Below are 17,789 nucleotides of genomic sequence, written 5' to 3'. Positions count from 1 at the left end.
CCTTTTTTTTTACATCTTTTTAGATGCAAATATCACTCCTGAGGATCCACAGGTGGGACAAGGAGGACTTCAGGATGCTCCTGGAGCGGCCTAGTAGAGCGTGACATTTTTTTATTGTGTTTTTGGATTTTGGGATTTGTTTTAGTAATTATGAATTATGGATTTGTAATGAGACCTTATTTTGATTAAGTTGCTTAAGTGTGAACTTTTATTTTTGGACTATAATGAATATTTATTAAACCTTGTTGTTTTGAGTAGTGTTTGGGATATTGTAATTAATGAGAATTCTAGTGGGACGTATGTGTAAAAAAAAAAATTCAGAGTGTTTTGATTGACTGCCAGCATGGAATAGGAAGAACCCTTAGGGTCAAACCTTTGTCCTGGGGTCACGAGCCAAATTTTGGGTCGCCCGGAATTTGGGTCGTGACAGTGTTACTACCTAATTACAGCTGGTGGTTTCTTGATCTTTTTTATTCTATACCCCACCACCTCTTCCTCCATTTATAACCCCCTTCAGCCACCTTTCGAACTCTATCTCACCACAGCCATCGCCACTGCTTTTGCTTCAAATTAATGAGTATTCTTGATTCAAACTCTGTTGGCTCTCCCTCACCTGATGGAGAGTTTAAGCCCTTAAACTCTGAAGAGTTCTGAAAACAAGCCCATCAAATGGTTGATTTCATAGTTGATTACTACCATAACATTGAAAACTATCCGGTTCTTAGCCAAGTTGAGTCAGGTTATCTTTGCTCCCACCTCTCTGAAATGTCGCCGTATCTGTTAGAATCATTTGACGACATTGTAAGAGACGTGGAAAAGGATATAATCCCCAGGATGATGCATTGGCTGAGCCCCAACTTCTTTGCATTCTTCCCCGCAACGATGAGCTCCGTGGCTTTCGTGGGAGAGATGCTCTGCACCGCGTTTAACTCAATTGGATTCAACTGGCTAGTGTGTTCGGCGGCTATGGAGCTCGAAATGGTCGTCATGGACTGGCTCGCCAACATGATCAAGCTGCCCAAGTCCTTCATGTTCTCCGGCACCGGTGGTGGTGTAATGCAAGCGACCTCCAGCGAAGTAATCCTCTGCACCCTCATTGCGGCCAGAGACCGTGCACTCGAGATCATAGGCGTCTAAAACATAGCCAAACTAGTCGTTTACGCTTCTGATCAGGCCCACTCCACGTACAAAAAGGCATGCAAGTTGGCTGGCGTACTCCAATGCAACATATGATTACTCCCCACGACACAAGCCTCAAACTTCTCTCTATCCCCTACGCTCCTCCGCACAGTAATCGAAGCTGACATGGGAGTCGGGTTGGTCCCCATCCACTTCTGCGCAACCCTTGGGACAACCTTAACCACAACCGTCGATCCCATTGGGTCCCTCGCTAATGTGGCTAACGACTACGGCGTGTGGGTCCATGTGAACGTCGCATACATTGGAAGCGCATGCATTTGCCCGGAGTTTCGCCACCACCTAAACAGAATCAAGCAGGTCAACTCACTGAGTCTCAATCCACAGAAGTGGTATTTAAAGCATATAAAGCTATGAACTCACACAAATTTGGAATAACATCCCCAATTTATTGAACACTTACTGGTGGCTTATATAGCCTTACAAGATAAGGAATTAGAAAAATATTGCAGCCCACGTCTTATACCTAAAGACATGGTATTAGTTACTGAAAGAGTCAAAACCTATCTACTAGTTCCTAACTAATAGGAACTTATTAACAGAACTTTGACAAAGCCAAACCTTAATAGAAACAAATAAATCCTAACAATAATTCCTTCCCTAAATTGAAGTAGTATGCATTTAGTTTAAGTTTGGTACCTCACATACCCCAAGCTTCTCAAGCAACTTCAAGAACACTTTAAGTTTCAGTGGTTTTGTCAAGATATCAGCCACTTGATCATTGGTGCCACAATGAACCAACTTCACCACTTCCTTCTTAGTGAGATTCCTCAAGCATTGGAACCTCACATCTATATGCTTGCTCCTACCATGCATAATCGGATTCTTGGATAGCTTGATCGCTGAACTGTTGTCACACATAATAGTAGTACACTTACTCTGCAAGTGCCCAATCTTTTCTAACATTTTCCTCATCCATATACATTGACAATCACAGAAAGCTGCTGCCACAAATTCTGCTTCAGTAGTAGACAAAGTCACCACTGGTTGCTTCTTTGAGGCCCAAGAAACTGCTCCGCCGCTCAATAAAAACACATAACCAGATGTGTTCTTCCTATCATCAGTGTCTCCAGCATAATCGCTGTCAGTGTAAGCCAATAGGTCTCCAACATCTTCTCATCTCTTATAAAACACACCCAACTCCACAATTTTCTTTAAATAACGAAGAACTCTCTTTGTTGCTTGCATATGTAGATTAAATTAGGTCTTGTTGCAGTAATGTACATGAGACTCCCAATTAATTGCTTATAAACTATAACATCAATCCTAGCACCTTCTCCTTCCTCAGATAGCTTGAAACTAGGCGTAATAGGATTTTTCACCGAATTAGCATTTTGTAAACCAAACTTCTCAAGTAATTCACAAGCACACTTCTTCTGACTTGAGTAGATACCCTCTAAAGTTTGCAAAACTTCAACACCAAGGAAGTACTTCATCTTCCCTAAATCCGTCATATCAAACTCATCCTTCATGGAACTCTTGAAGCTTTCAAACATACATGCATCATTCCCAATAAAGATTAAGTCCTCCACATACAAACTCACAATTAAGAACCTCTTACCTCCTTCTTCTATTTTGACAAAGAGAGTGCTCGTAATCATATCGTACAGATCCCTCCTTGACAAAATAAGCTTCAATTCTATTATACCAAGCATGTGGAGCTTGCTTCAACCCATATAGTGTCTTCTTAAGCTTGTAGACCCTTTTTTCTTTACTCTTTCGAATATAACCTAGTGGTTGCTCCACATACACATCTTCTTTGAACTCACCATGAAGAAACACACTTTTGATGTCTAATTGATACACACTCCATCCCTTTTGTGCTGTTAGGGCTAGAACCATCTGAATTGTGTCCCACCTTGCTATTGGAGCAAAGACTTCCTTATAATCAATTCCTTGTCGCTGAGCATAACCTTTAGCTACCAACCGGGCTTTGCACTTATCAACCTCACCCTTTTCATTCAATTTGTTCTTAAAGACCCACTTCACACCAATCTTCTTAGCACCTTTAGGCAAAGTAGTAAGCTGTCAGGTTTCATTCTTCTCAATTGCTTCAATTTCCAAGTCCATGGCCCTTCTCCATTTCACATCCCTCTTAGCTTCTTCAAAAGAGCCCGGATCTTCATGAGAGATAAACATTGCAAGATTATTCACATCTGCATCTTCTGACAGTCCTTCACCCGTTACATAGTCCTACAAGTAAGGAGGTGCTCTTCGAATCCTTGTTTCAGCTTGAACCGGTGCAACTTCATTGGATGATTCAATCGATGTTGGAGTTGTTGCTTCTGCTTCTTGATCTGTAACCACTGTTTCAATACCTTCCACAACTTCTTCTTCACTCTCAGAGAAAGCATCTTCACCTTCAACACTATCTTCCCAAACCAATATATCACGCTTCACTTCTTCAGCTGTCCTCCCCCAATTCCAGCCTTTATCATCTTCGAAACTCACATCTCTGCTCACTATAATTCTTCTAGTAGTTGGATCAAACAACCAATAAGCTTTAGATTCATGACTTACTCCAAGTAAGACGCACTAAAGACTTTTATCATCCAACTTTGTTATCTTTTGATCTGGCACATGTACATGAGCTAGGCACCCAAAAACCCTAAAGTAGTCCATTTTGGGTTTAACTCCACTCCACATCTATTCTTGGGTCTTGTCTTTCACTACCAATGTCGGACTCCTGTTGAGAACATGCACTGTCCATCTTGCAGCTTTTGGCACTTGTTTGTCACAAAGCATGCACCAAACCATATTCATGATAGTTCGATTTTTGCGTTCAGCTACCCCATTTTGTTGTGGGATATAAGATGTTGTTAGCTGTCTGCTTATACTATTGATTCTAAAAAACTCATTAAACTCATTGGAGGTTAATTCTCCTCCTCTATCCGTGCGTAAACAACATATAAGTGCACCCAACTCCTTATCAACCAAGCTCTTATAGTTTTTGAAAGTTGTAAATGCTTCATACTTTGCAACCAAAAAATATATCCACACCTTTCTACTAAAATCATCAATAAAGGTTATAATATACCTTTTGTTACTGTTGGATTAATGAGTAATAGGGCCGCAGATATCATCATGAACAAGCTGCAATTTTCGGGAAGCTCTCCACTGACTCTTCTTCGGAATAACATTTCTGTGTTGCTTTCCCACAAAGCATTGATTGCAAGCTATAGTTGACGCTCTGAGAAGTGGAAGACCCTTAACCATATCTTTGTATTGCAAAGTCCTCAACCCTTTGTAACTCAAATGCCCAAACCTACGGTGCCACAACTTTGAATTATCTTCTGTGACTGTTTGCAAGCATGTCGAGGTCTCAAGCACCACATTAGCCAATAACACAAACATCCGATTTGTTGTCATCTTTGTCTGCATAATCAATCATCTTCTAGGGTGGTATAACTTGCATTCCCCATTTTGTATAATTATAGCTAAACCCCTTTCTTGAAGTTGGCCTATACTCAGCAAATTATTCTTCAAAGCAGGAACATAGTAAACATTAGTGACCACCTGAGTTGAGCCATTAATCTCGAGTCGGATGTTGTCTTTGCCCATCACTCTCATCTTTTTATTATTGTCGAGCTTCACTGAGTGTCTGAAAGCCTCATCAATGTTAGAGAACCACTACCTATTCCCGCACATGTGATTGTTGCAACCCGAGTCGAGGAACCACACATCTTCTCGTTTCGAGTTATTGACTTCAACATAAGACATGAGGAGCATCTCTTCTTTTTCATCAAACTCAACATAGTTTGCACTCTTCTCCCAACTAAGGCATTCGTATTGGAAGTGCCCTAGTTTGTGGCATTTAAAACACTCCACTGTGACCTTGTTTGCAAAGTACCTTCCTTTGTCTCTCCCGCGGCCTCAAACAAAACTTCGACCTCTGCCTCTTCCTTCATACCTTTCTCCATACAAAACCTTTAAAGCTTATTCATCCCTTGCATTTCCACTATGACAATTCATTCTCTATTCATGAACCAAAAGGCTGCTTTGAAGCTCGTCAATGGTCATCGTGTCCACATTATTGGACTCTTCTATTGAGCATACCACATAGTCGAACCTGGGAGTCATCGATCTCAAGATTTTCTCCACAATCACATTATGTCCCATTCTTTCTTCATGTGATTTCATCTTTGTTTGCAATAGTCAAAGCTCTAGCAAAGTACTCATCAACCTTCTCACCCTCTTTCATCTGCAAAATCTCAAACTCTTTTCTAAGGGCTTGTAATTGAGCTCGTTTAACTCTAGTGGAGCCCTGATACTTCTGCCTCATTGAATCCCATATACTCTTTGTTGTGTTCTTGTCAAGAATTGTCTCCATAATGGTCCTATCAATCGATTGAAACAGGTAGTTCTTGATCTTCATATCCTTTAGCCTCACCTTTTCAACTTCCTTTCTTTGTGCTTGAGTAGGCGTTGATCCTTCGGCTATTAAAAGAATTCCATTCTCTACTATGCTCCAGTACTCCTTTGAATGGAGAAAATTCTCCATTAACATGGCCTAATGGTCATAATAACCATCAAACTTTGGAACCGCCGGCTGAGCAAAGTTTTCTGTTACCATGTTCACTCACTCCTCCTTCCTTTCTTCTCTATTCTCTTTTTTCACACTCTATAAGAAATCTGCAGTTTCTTACTTTCTTCAAATCAGGCCCCTTAGCGTAGCTCTAATACTAGATTATTGAAAGCAAGAACTATAAAGCTATGAACTCACACAAATCTGGAATAACATCCCAGTTTATTGAACACTTACTGGTGGCTTATATAACCTTATAAGATAAAGAATTAGAAAAACATTACAGCCCACGTCTTATTCCTAAAGACATGGTATTAGTTACTGAAAGAGTCAAAACCTATCTACTATTCCTAACTAATAGGAACTTATTAACAAAACTTTGACAAAGCCAAACTTTAACAGAAACAAATAAATCCCAACAAGTGGCTACTCAGCTACCTCGATTGCTGCTGCCTATGGATCAAACAACTGAGTAAAATAACCCGTTCACTCAGCATCAACCCTGAATATTTGAACAACAAAGCCAATGAATCAGACTTCGTGGTAGAATTCAAAGACTGGCAAATTGGAATAGGTCGAAGATTCAAAGCCCTCCGGCTGTGGCTCGTGATCCGAAGCTACGGTGTGGCTAATCTTCAGTCCCACATTCGATTTGATATCCAAATGGCAAAATTATTCAAATCCATGGTAAGATCCGACCCGAGATTCGAGATCGTTACTCCAAGGTTGTTTTCATTGGTATGCTTCCGACTCAACCCGTGGCCACGGTCCGCCACAGGCATAGTGTTGGGTTTTTCCTCATGTGAAAGGCCTAAATTAAGAGTCCAAAATTTAAGGTCTCTTATGCCTTTATATAAAAGGGCTTGAAAAAAAATCCTTTTTTTTCTTCTTTTTCTAATTTTTCGCAGCCACCAAAGGTAGGAGAAAAGAGAGAGAAATGGGAGAACCACCATTTTTTAAGTTAGAGAGAAAAAATCAGTTTTTTTCTTCACTGCCCAGATTTCATCAAAGGTCCGATTCCACTTTGTCTATAGGTCGATCGACTTGAAATTTGGAAGAGATGTTCATGACTCATTGATCTTCATTCTAAACGGTGGAGATCGGATTTGGAGATCCGGACGGTCATCTTTCAGTCCGAGAACAGAGTCTTCGATTTGATGTGTTTTCTATCCGGACAGTTTTGATCATGAGCTCCGATCAGGGTTAATCTGTGGTTCAATTGAGTCATTTTTTGGAGAGCACGTTCAAAACTCATTGGTCTTCATTCGAAACGGTGAAGATTGGATTTGGAGTTCTGAAAAGTTATATTTTAGTCTGAGAACAGTGATGTGTTTGGTGAGATCTCTCTATTGTTTTTATGCATAGTTGTTGAAAATGGCAAGATCAATTTGTCTTGAGATATGGTTGATGTATGCCTCTAGTTTTATCTAGAGAGAATTGTGTAACCCATTAATTATATTAGTGGAGTTTTTAAGTGGCCTAAGGGTCCCGTGGTTTTTACTTCTCATATTGGAGAAGGTTTTTCACGCTAAAATTATTGGTATTCATATACTTGTTGATTAGGTGAATTCTTGTTGCTCTATTTGATTGATTCCTATTAGGTTCTCACAAGAGGGGATAAAACCTGGTTGTGCATTCTTTGTGTTTATCCCATCAAAGTGGTATCAGAGCATTGGTTCAAGATAATCTGTGCCTTGTGTAGAACAATGGAAAGCAATACAAGTAGAATGATTACTCTGAATGACTCCAATTATCATGTTTGGAAATGAAAGATGGAAGACTTATTGTATGTAAAAGATTATTATTTGCTTGTGTTTGCTTCTGAAAAGCCAAAAAATAAAACTGATGCAAAATGGAATTTACTTCATCGGCAGGTTTGTGGTTATATCAAACAGTGGGTAGATGATAATGTTCTCAATCATGTTAATGAAGAGAAAAATGCACAGAGTCTATGGAACAAGCTCGAACAGTTATATGCTCGAAAGATTGGTAACAATAAACTGTTTCTGATCAAGAAGATGATTAGCTTGAAGTATCAAGATGGAACTCCTATGACAGATCACTTGAATACATTTCAATGTATTATTAATCAGTTGGTTGGAATGAATATCAAGTTTAAGGAAGAAGTGCAAGGGTTGTGGCTTCTTGGTACATTGCCGAACTCGTGGGAGACGTTTAGAATTTCTTTGTCTAACTTAGCCTCAAATGGTACTATGAATATGGATTTGGTTAAGAGTTGTGTTCTGAATGAAGAGATGAGAAGAAAGTCACTGGGTTCTTCTTCACAGTCAGATGTCCTAGATACTGAAAAGAGGGGGATGAGTAAGAGTAGAAGTTCGAAGAACAGAGACAAAAGCAAAAGCAAGACTAACAAGTTTGCCAATGTTGAGTGTCATTATTGCCATTTGAAAGGGCATATAAGGAAGTATTGTCGCCAATTGAAGATAGATATGAAACAAGGGAAAGTGAAGGACAAGAAGAATGACAATGATGGTGAAGATGATCAAGTTGCCACTACCACTTCAGATTTCCTTATTGTTTATGATAGTGATGTTGTTAATTTTGCTTGCCAAAAGAGCAGTTGGGTGATTGATAGCGGTGCCTCAATCCATGCTACACCTCGGAAAGATTTCTTTACATCCTACACATCTAGTGACTTTGGAAGTGTTAGGATGGGTAATGATGGCTCAGCTAAAGCCATTGGTATGGGAGATGTGTGTTTGGAGACTAGTAATGGTACTATGTTGATTTTGAAGAATGTCAAACACATTCCAGATATCTGCATGAATTTAATCTCCATAGGTAAGCTTGATGATGAAGGGTTCTGCAACACCTTTCGTGATGGTCAAAGGAAGCTCACCAGAGGTTCTATGGTGGTAGCAAAAAGAAATAAGTATTCCTCATTGTATTTAATGCAGGCAAGGGTAATTGATTCCAGTATCAATGCAGTGGATGATGATAGCACAGTTGAGCTTTGGCACAACAGACTCGGTCACATGAGTAAGAAAAACTTGATGATTTTGGCTAAGAAGAATCTTCTTTCTGGTATAAAGAAGGGATATTTGAAAAGATGTGCTCATTGCTTAGCAGGAAAGCAGACCAGAGTTGCATTCAAAACACACCGCCATACAAGGAAGCCAGGTATGCTTGATTTAGTGTATTCTGATGTGTGTGGTCCTATGAAAACAAAAACACTTGGTGGATCTCTATATTTTGTGATTTTTATAGATGATCATTCAAGAAAGATTTGGGTGTATACCTTGAAAACAAAATACCAAGTGTTAGAATTGTTTAAGCAATTTCATGCTTTTGTTAAGAGACAATCTGGTGAAAAATTGAAATGCATCCGTACTTATAATTGATGAGTATTGTAAACAACATGGTATTTAACATCAAAAGACACCTCATAAGACTCCTCAGTTGAATGGGTTGGCTGAGAGAATGAATAGGACACTGGTTGAAAGGGTGAGATGTTTACTTTCACAGTCTCAGTTGCCAAGATCCTTTTGGGGTGAGGCTTTGAATACTGTTGTACATGTTCTCAATCTTACACTATGTGTTCCTTTAGAATTTGATGTTCTGGATAGAATTTTGTCAAATAATGAAATCTCTTATGATCACTTGCATGTCTTTAGATGCAAGGCTTTTGTGCACATTTTAAAAAATGAGAGGTCTTAGCTTGATTCTAAGACAAGACCTTGTGTATTCATTGGCTATGGTCAAGATGAACTTGGTTACAAGTTTTATGATCCGGTGCAGAAAAAACTTGTAAGAAGCCGAGATGCTATGTTTATGAAAGATCATACCATATAGGACATTGAGAAGACTGATGCAACAGAGTTTCAGTATAGTGATAATCTAATTGGCTTAGATCCAGTTCCTTTGACACATCTTCCTACACAGGTTGAAGATGAAGCATATGATGACCAACATGACATTGGTGATGTTGAAACTCCCACACAGGTTGAGATGGATGATGATGTTCATGAGCAATCACCAGTAGCAGAGGCTTCACCAGATATTCCATTCAGGAGGTCTACCAGAGGCCGACATCTTTCCACACGATATTCTGTTGATGATTATGTATTACTAACTGACGGGGAAGAACCTGAAAGTTATGAGAAAGCCATGAGAGATGAGAATAAGATAAAGTGGGTTGATGCTATGCAATATGAGATGAAGTCATTGCATGAGAATCATTCTTATGAGCTTGTCAAGTTGCCAAAGGGAAAAAGAGCTTTGAAGAACAGGTGGGTTTACAGAGTGAAGCAAGAATAACACACTTCACAACCACGTTACAAAGCTAGATTGATTGTCAAAAGGTTCAGTTAAAAGAAATGTATTGATTTTGATAAGATTTTTTCTCCTGTTGTTAAGATGTCGTCTATTCGTGTAGTTTTGGGCTTGACAACTAGTCTTGATTTGGAGATTGAACAGATGGATGTTAAGACTGTGTTTCTCCATGGTGATTTAGACAAAGAAATTTATATGCAATAGCCAGAGGGTTTCATAATAAAAGGAAAAGAGGATTATGTGTGTAAGTTGAAGAAAAGTCTTTATGGCTTAAAGCAGGCACTAAGGCAGTGGTATAAGAAGTTTGAATCAGTTATGGGGGAGCAAAGCTACAGAAAAACTACTTCTGACCATTGTGTATTTGTGCAAAAATTCTCTAATGGTGACTTTGTTATATTGTTGCTCTGTGTTGATGATATCTTGATTGTTGGCAGAAATGTTTCAAGAATTGATAAGCTGAAGAAGCAGTTAAGCAAATCCTTTTCTATGAAGGATTTGAGGCCAGTAAAGAAAATTCTTAGTATTAGAATTGAGTGAGATAGAGCATCCAAGAAACTGTATATGTCACAGGAGCAATATATTGAAAAGGTGCTTAAAATATTTAACATGAGCAAAGCTAAAGTGGTTAGTTCTCCTCTAGTTAATCACTTTAAACTAAGCAGCAGACATAACCCTTCTATAGATAAGGAGAAGGAAGACATGAGAAGAGTTTTGTATGCCTCAACAATAGGAAGTTTGATGTATGTCATGGTATGTACTAGACCAAACATAGCTTATGCAGTTGGTGTTGTTAGCCACTTTCTATCTAATCCAGGAAGACTATATTGGGAGGCAGTCAAGTGGATTATGAGATATTTGCGAGGCACTTCCAAGTTGAAACTCACTTTTGGAAGTGGGAAACCAGTACTTGTTGGCTACACTGATTCAAATATGGTAGGGGATGTAGATAATAAAAGGTCTACTTCAGGCTATTTGATGACATTCTCAGAAGGTGATGTGTCTTGGCAATCAAGACTACAAAAATGTGTTACTCTTTCTACAACAAAGACAGAGTACATTGTAGCAGCAAAAACATGTAAAGAGTTGTTGTGAATGAAGCGTTTCATACATGAGCCCGGGTTTAAGCAGTAGCGCTATGTGGTATACTGTGATAACCAAAGCACCATTCACCTTAGTAAGAATTCTACCTTTCATGCAAGATCGAAGCACATTGATGTGAGGTATCATTGGATAAGAGATGTTCTCGATGATAATTTGTTTGAATTTGAAAAGATACATACCGATCACAATGGCTCAGATATGTTAACGAAGTCCTTACCAAGGGAGAAACTTGAAGTTTTCTGTTTAATCACCGGGATAACGAGTCCCTCCACATAATTGGAAAGGGGGAAATTTGTTGGGTTTTTCCTCGTATGGAAGGCCAAAATTAATAGCTCAAAATTTAAGGCCTCTTAGGCCTTTATATAAAAGGGCTAGAAAAAGAATCACTTTTCTTCTTCTTCTTCCAATTTTTCGCAGCCACCAGAGGTAGGAGAAAAAAGAGAGAAATGGGAGAACCACCATTTTTGAAGTTAAGAGAGAAAAATTCAGTTTTTTTCTTCACTACCCAGATTTCATCAAATGTCTGATCCCGCTTTGTCTGTGGGCCGATTGACCTGAAATTTGGAGGAGATGTTCGTGACTCATTAATCTTCATTCTGAACGGTGGAGATCGGATTTGGAGATCCAGAAGGTCGTCTTTCAGTCTGAGAATAGAGCCTCTATTTTGATGCGTTTTCTATCCGGACAGTTTTGATCATGAACTCCGATCAAGGTTAATTCGTGGTTCGATTGAGCTGATTTTTGGAGAGCATGTTTAGAACTCATTGGTCTTCATTCTGAATGGTGGAGATTGGATTTGGAGTTCTAAAAAGTTATATTTTAGTCCGAGAATAGTGGTGTGTTTGGTGAGATCTCTCTATTGTTTTTATGCAAAGTTGTTGAAATTGTCAAGATCAATTTGTCTTGAGACATGGTTGATGTATGCCTCTAGTTTTATGTAGAGAGAATTGTGTAATTCATTAATTATATTAGTGGAGTTTTTAAGTGACCTAAGGGTACTATGGTTTTTACTTCTCATATTGGAGAAGGTTTTCCACGCTAAAATTATTAGTGTTCATATACTCGTTGATTTGATGAATTCTTGTTGCTCTATTTGATTGATTCCTATTAGGTTCTCACAAGAGGGGATAAAACCTGATTGTGCATTCTTTGTGTTTATCCCATCACATAATTGAGGGGCTCAATCGGATGCTACTGGACCAAATCAACACAACAGGTAGCGTCTACATGAACCATACGATAGTGGATGGGGTTTATATGCTGAGGTGTGCAGTGGGGTCCACACTGACGGAGGAGCTCCACGTTGTGGCCGCTTGGAAATTGATAAAGGAGGAAGCCGATGCATTGACGAAGAGAGTGGAGTCCGACGTGTGAAACGTTAGGATGGGAAGTTGGTGTGTGGCAAAGATCAAACCACGTGATGATGTATCGTGTGATTTACTACAAGTGTCGATCCTTTGGAGTTCCGAAGGAAAGAATCAAGTGTTGCTGTTGAATGATTTGTTGAGGTCAAGACTCAGAGCAATTTGTCATGTGAGTTGTGGTAATGAAAATGTTAATTATTTGTCTATCTTGAATATCTCACAATAAAAACATCCAAATAATATCAAATAGTGTAAGAAGTAAGAACAATGTCTTTCTCGTATTTCTTATCATAGGTTTAACAAAGGTGTGAGGGAAATAGATTTTCGTCCTTTTTTTCTTTTTCTTTTTTTTCCATTTTTATAAATTTTTTAAATAAAATTTTTAAATTGAATAAAATCAAAATTTTGGGTCAAAATATATATATGTTTTTTTTTTAATTTTGATTCTTAATATTATTGTGCTTCCAATTTTTTATTTTTTTTTATTTGTGGATCTTCATGGGCTTACAAGAATCTTCAGTCTTTATGACTTGGTTTGAATGCATAAGGTCCCTGACCTATGCTCTTGGCATAATTGCAAAAGCTGCATTCAAATACAAAACATGCTCACCTTGGATCTTATAAACATAAGCTTCCATTCTACAAAAGCCGACGAATCCCGGAAACAGGATGTGTTTGCCCTGCTGGTGCAACTGATCGCCCTTAACTTCAATGCATGGGAGGGAAGGGATGGGTTCTGAGAGGAGATTTAAGCCCACCATGGAGCTTCACCAGTTCTGAAATCGGTTTTGACCCATGGAACGAATATTACCTTCCCATCATCAACATCAGCATGAACCAATGCCAAGGACTGCATTGCCAAATAGCAAAAAATTAAAACACAGCAGGATTGGGAAGATTTTTTTATAGCCTACATGTAACTTCTATGATATGCCGCTCTTTCAACACCCCAAAACAGGTCCTTAGTTTCTGTAAAGAAAGTAGTAGATATTGAATTAGTTTCTTGGAGACACGAGTGTAGATATCTTTTAAAGACGAATCTCGTCTACAAGCAAATACGAAACCCAGACGAATCCTGTCTACAAGCAAATATGAAACCCAGTCTATGAAAAACGTGAGAATATTTTTCTGTCATCGATTCCAGTCAGAAACATTACACATGGCATATAACAAAAAACTATGTAAGTAACCGAATACGGAACTAGAGTTTTTTTAGACACCACAGATGTTCCTTTATTTTTCTTCTAGAACAACTTCTAATGCTGAGTTCATTCCAGGGCCTATGAATGCATTCTTAGTCAGATCATACTCAAAAAGAACAGGGTGAATTCTAGTTTTACTCACCAGAGGTGCAGGTCCTCTTACAACTTTCCCTTGGTTGTTGTACTGGGATCCATGGCAAGGGCAGATGAACTTGTTCTCAGCAGCATTCCATGGCACAACACACCCGAGGTGAGTGCAGACAGCATTGATTCCATATGGTGCAAGAGTTCTGTCTTTCTCCACAACTAAGTAGGTGGGATCTCCCTGAAATTGGACAATGAATTGAAACAGTTTTCATGATCATACAGTACAGCTGCATCATATCACTTTTCATAGCATGAATAATAATGTTGAGATTCCAACACAGGATGAATTCTGATTACTATTATCAGTTTCGGTCATAATTGCATCTTGATCATAATAATTGTTGAAGAGCCTCTCAAATTTTCATTTGTCCTATTTTGAAGTTTTGATGTTTTCCTATTATTACAAAGAAAGTGTCTAGTGATGAAATTAGAAAAAATGTAAGAAGAGATTTTCACTAAAATGATGAATCTTTATAGGTAATTAATTAAGTGGTTAAACAGTTTGAATCCGTAAAGATCTACTAATATCATATCAAAGAGTGTTTGTGGTACATGACTAGACTGACAAGCACAAAGGGGACTGTGGCACACTAGAGCTCATGGTGCTCGGTTGATGGTAGGGTATCATAGGAGTACCTAATACCTTACTATCAAAGTGGAGAAATTGCTCAGTGTATAAATATCTTAGATCATGAGAAAAATAAAAGTTATGAAATGGAGATAGTTCGGGAAGATTATACATAATTGATAGAGATGTAAGCGTGGTAGACACTTGAAGGAAGGCCGCATAGTTCAAGATCCAAGTTGTAGATATACGGAGGTGTGAAACATGAGATATTTTAGGACTTAATAGTTGTATATGTTTTTACTGTATGTTGTAATATTCTTTATGGTATAATAAAATGATTTTTTTTTCATCCATGAATGTAAGCAAATTGATCGTATCACGTTAAAACCATGTGTGCCTTGATATATATGTGAATTGTTTTATCTTCATGTTTTGTTTTCTTGTTTATTACTCACTCATTTCTATACAACAATAACTCTATTCAATATACCAAAGTTCAGTCCAAAGATTCAAAAGTTTCCATCAGAACAAAATTTCCATAAAACACTGGAGGAGATATTGGGCGCTCAAACATGCCCGTCACGATCCAAAATCCAATCCAATTCCTTCTACAATTTATTTACTGAGAGATTGAAAGAGAAAAATGATCACCTTTAATCCTTGTGTGAGGGTCCGGTCCCCAGGTCCATGGTTCTTAAGCCACTCCTCTGCAATAACATCGTTTCCTATGGCATCCTTGGCAATAGTAGCACCACCAGCACTTCCTGACCTGTTCTAGGGTTTCCAAATAATTCGGAAAAGAATTTCAAAATGCTGAAATCCAAAACATTATCCTACTGATCAAAAGCTAATGCCCAACAATGAGTATACTGAAAAAAGAATGGAGTAATGCAGTAACAGATTTTCCACAAGTTCGCTTCTTGACCACAAACAATTGAATTTGATGATCAGTTAATGAAGTGAATATGATGTTTTTGGCACAAGCCCATTACAACTTAGCTTCCTAACAGTGAATTTAGCAGCACAAACACAAAGAAAATGAAACTAATGATCTAAGAAAGTGAATTCATGGTTACAATTTTCCCTTTCCCATTAATTTTTCTACAAATATGATCTTCTCGGCAAAAACCCATTACAGACTGGCTCCATTACAGTGAATTTAATTCAGTATAAAACTTGACTACAATCATTGAAGTTGATTTACCAAGTGAACTCAAGAGTTATGATTTTCTGCTTTCCAAATTTCTTCACCAAGTTTGGTGTTTTTTGCATAAACCCATCACAAATTAGCTTAAAAACAGTGAATTTACCAGCACAAAAAAACAAAATTTTGTCAACAGCAAAACAAAATTAAGACAAAAGGAAAAGAAGGAAAATAGAATGAACACTCACCCAGGTGGGACAAAGAAGGAAGCATAAGGAATCAACATGATTGCAGTAGGAAGCGAAACCGCACCTAGAAGAAGCAGATTCATGAGCTGCCTCTTGCCCATGTCCGGCACCCGATCATCGGCCGGAAAGCTAGTGGCCTGGAACCTGACTCTCAAGTAATTGCCCTTCTTCAAAAAATGGGTCCTTGTGGGATTTGCAAGAGATTTTGAGACCACGCCGTTCTTGGTGAAGCATAGCTGCAAAATGAGAGGACGTCGTTGGAATTGGAGGAAAATGGTTTATGTGCTGGAGCAGTAGGCGTTGGATTGCTTACCTGAGAAGGACATGTGTGAGAGAGAGTTGAGAAAGAAGCCATGGTGGAGACTTCTCAGAGAGGTTCTCAGAGGTTTGAATGCGAAAGAGGATAAGGCTGAGAGGATCTCGCTGGAGAGCCACATGTTTTTGGATCATGTCTCTGTCCAGGTGGAAAGAGAACCGGGTCCGGTTTTGTTTTTGTTCTCTGTTTTTTGTTTTTTTTTTTTTTTTTTGTTTTTTTCCTCACCTCTCCTTACCTTGCAAGGTATAAATGTACATTTGATTTCATGTTAGAGGCATATGTGGGATGACTTGTTACTTTTTATTTGAACTAAAAACAAAATTTGGAGCTAAATTTATAATTTTAAAAATAATTTCAAATTTATATAAATTTTATTAAATATGATATAATTCTATGTATGGTTTAAAATAGTGTTTTAGATAATGAGAATGGATGTTGTCCACTTCATGGAACGGATGTATCACTTCATTAGACAACAGGATCAACAAATGTACCATCATTAAGTTGCACAGGAATTGCAGTGGATAGAGGAGTGGAAATCACCTTGGGATTGGACATTTTAGTATGCTCCAACATGTTCCATGTATACATGCGTTGAGAGAGAAATAGCTGATCATTGGTTGAGAGTCTTGAGACAACCTCCATAACCAAGTAAGTAATGTAAGTCCACGAGATCTTTTGCAAAAAGGTGAAAAATAAAAGTTGTAATGAATTCAATGAAAGACGATGACATGAACAATAATGTTGTTATAAAACTAAATAAGTAAGAAGGTATTGAACTTTGATTAAATAAAACCAGATTGAAGAAGAAAGGTGTTCAATTTTTAGAACTATGTTTTGGATGCTTGTCCTAAGCCATATATTGTCTTCTTAAACTTCTATACATGAGAAGGAAATTGAGAGTCCATGACATCGGATGGTTGAGCCATGAAAACATTATCAAAAAGATTTTTTTAAAGAAATGTGGTGTTGATGTTTTGGTTAATGAATTTGTTAATTATGAGATATGACTAAGGAAGCAACTAAATAAATAGAAACAGGTTGAACCACTAATTAAAATATCGGTGTAATATTTTAAACCTAAATATCGGTGTTGATGTAATTTAATAATCAACGTACACTTATATATATATTAATTTTTTCAACAAAATAACTATAAAATGTCTATTATACTTCTAATTTCTTTTATAAGAGTTTTGTTTTATATTTTCATAAGTTTTGATCAATTTTAGGTTAATCAATATTTTGTATCAAAATATCAGTTGATATATCTCCGATATATCCGTGATTACCAATATTTTTATCTTTAGGTTGAATCACATGATTAGAGGTACCATTGAAAGATTTATCAAGATTTGACAACTAAGTATATATGATCCTCTCAATCAATTTACTTATTCATGTCTAATTAATGTATAAGGTACCATTGAAAAATTTATCAAGATTTGACAACTAGTATATATGATGCTCTCAATCAATTTACTTGTTCATGTCTAATTAATTTATATATAATTATTATTATTTTTTTTTTTTTATTGTAACGTATACCCCATGATATGAGGCTCCATCCATATAACCATAAATCATATTATAAAGACATTAGTTCTTCTCTTATAATACAGAGAGAACACTAAAACCTTGTTGCAAGGCCAAAATGAGGTTGTGTTGAATTGATTGTTCTCAA

General features: G+C 37.7%; 1 protein-coding gene and 1 pseudogene across 3 annotated transcripts; one reads left to right on the top strand and one right to left on the bottom strand.

Annotated features, from left to right (window-relative positions):
- Nucleotides 1-573: 573 nt before the first annotated feature.
- On the top strand, nucleotides 574-12,490 carry LOC100261466 (tryptophan decarboxylase TDC1-like; annotated as a pseudogene).
- A 494-nt stretch (nucleotides 12,491-12,984) lies between these two features.
- Nucleotides 12,985-16,248, bottom strand: LOC100256300 (cytochrome b6-f complex iron-sulfur subunit, chloroplastic). 3 transcript variants are annotated; one of them, XM_003633276.4, is made up of 5 exons: nucleotides 16,103-16,248; nucleotides 15,790-16,025; nucleotides 15,049-15,166; nucleotides 13,825-14,007; nucleotides 12,985-13,449 (listed from the first exon to the last, which is right to left on the bottom strand). In XM_003633276.4, exons 1-5 carry the CDS (start codon nucleotides 16,142-16,144, stop codon nucleotides 13,384-13,386), a joined length of 645 nt encoding a protein of 214 aa, XP_003633324.1. In that variant the 5' UTR covers nucleotides 16,145-16,248; the 3' UTR covers nucleotides 12,985-13,383. The 3 variants fall into 3 exon arrangements, with proteins under 3 accessions (XP_003633324.1, XP_002276770.1, XP_059597185.1); XM_002276734.4 differs by having other exon boundaries at nucleotides 12,985-13,330; nucleotides 16,103-16,225; XM_059741202.1 differs by lacking the exon at nucleotides 12,985-13,449 and having other exon boundaries at nucleotides 13,587-14,007; nucleotides 16,103-16,218.
- Between the last annotated feature and the right edge of the window lie 1,541 nt (nucleotides 16,249-17,789).

The sequence above is a fragment of the Vitis vinifera genome, chromosome 12 (genome assembly GCF_030704535.1).
Source record: "Vitis vinifera cultivar Pinot Noir 40024 chromosome 12, ASM3070453v1".
NCBI lineage: Eukaryota > Viridiplantae > Streptophyta > Magnoliopsida > Vitales > Vitaceae > Vitis > Vitis vinifera.
Note: the sequence above shows the minus strand (reverse complement) of the source record. Positions and strands in the feature narration are given on the sequence as shown.